Source organism: Kryptolebias marmoratus, linkage group LG6 (assembly GCF_001649575.2).
Source record: "Kryptolebias marmoratus isolate JLee-2015 linkage group LG6, ASM164957v2, whole genome shotgun sequence".
NCBI classification, from domain to species: domain Eukaryota; kingdom Metazoa; phylum Chordata; class Actinopteri; order Cyprinodontiformes; family Rivulidae; genus Kryptolebias; species Kryptolebias marmoratus.
In genome coordinates this window covers 32,184,320-32,185,438 of record NC_051435.1, presented here as the reverse complement: position 1 = coordinate 32,185,438, position 1,119 = coordinate 32,184,320, and the positions used below count along the sequence as shown (strand labels likewise).

The 1,119-nt window shown below is 60.1% G+C and overlaps 1 protein-coding gene across 1 annotated transcript in view; it reads right to left on the bottom strand.

Moving 5' to 3' along the window:
* Nucleotides 1–6: 6 nt before the first annotated feature.
* plekho1b (pleckstrin homology domain containing, family O member 1b) overlaps nt 7–1,119 on the bottom strand; it is a 6,366-nt gene continuing 5,253 nt past the window's right edge. Inside the window, 1 exon segment of the mRNA XM_017405292.3 lies at nt 7–859. Coding sequence (XP_017260781.1) covers nt 101–859 — 759 coding nt within the window. The 3' untranslated portion in view covers nt 7–100.

Below are 1,119 nucleotides of genomic sequence, written 5' to 3'. Positions count from 1 at the left end.
GGTGGGTTCTGTAGGACCTGGTGGGTTCTGTAGGACCGGGTGGGTTCTGTAGGACCGGGTGGGTTCTGGTCTGAGTTCTGTGGCTTCACCAGGACCGGTCCTACATCGGACTCTTGCAGTTCTGGTTCTGTTTGGCGCTGTTGGACGGGGAAACTGAGCAGGTGGAGTCTAGCTGTCGGTACAGCGCCCTCAGCTCCTTCACCTCGTCCAGAACCTCCCGGGCCTGGTTCCAGGCGGCGGCCGCCTCCTTCAGGAGTCTCTGGGCCTCGGCCCGTGCTCCTTCAGGGGACTGTTTGACCCCTTTGGACTTCCCCGGCCCCCCGTCAGCCCTGACCTCTGTCAGCAGCCGCTCTGTTCGCTCCAGTTTCTGGCTGATGAGCTCCTGCAGCCGGCTGACTGGCGCCGTCGGGTCGGTCGGTGTCGAGGCTGAGGATGGCGAGGTCACCGGCGTTCTGGACTTTGTGGACTTGGACTCTGAGTGGGTCAGGATCTCGTCCATGGAGGAGCAGCGGTTCTTTTCCGCAGTGGAAAGGCGTTTGTCAGGAAGGGGAGTTTGGGTCGGGCCCGCCTTCTCCCACACCACCGTCTCCCGCGGAAGGCTCTGAGATTTCCCAGAAGCCTCGGCGGTGTGGGCTGCGAGCTCGCCATCTGTGTTGGACCTGGGACAGTCTGGACCGAGGTGGGACTCAGATTCAGTCGTCTCTTCCCTGAAGCCGACGTCGAGGCCGTGATGAGAAGCCGCGTCCTCCTCCTGGATCAGGTCCAGAGTCAGCATCCCGTCCGAGGAGGAGGTGGAGGCCTGACAGACACAGAGGAGGCGGAGCATCATCCGTTGGTGCCGACAAACGGTTCTACACGTCTAAAACTGCACCGGGAGCTCAAACATCCAACCACCAATCAACTGAACCTGCTGGTTCTGAGGGGGGAGCACACCATAAACCAGGGGTCCAGAACCTGCAGGACTCGAAGGATGCGCTGCTGAGAGACCAGGAAGGTTTGGACCCGCGGCTCGTCAGGTGGTCGTAATGTTTTGGCTCACTGATGTTATATTCATCCTAACAAAAGTTTTAATCATAAAATGTTTGTGGAGGAGGAGGAGACAGGAGGGGAGGGGAGGGG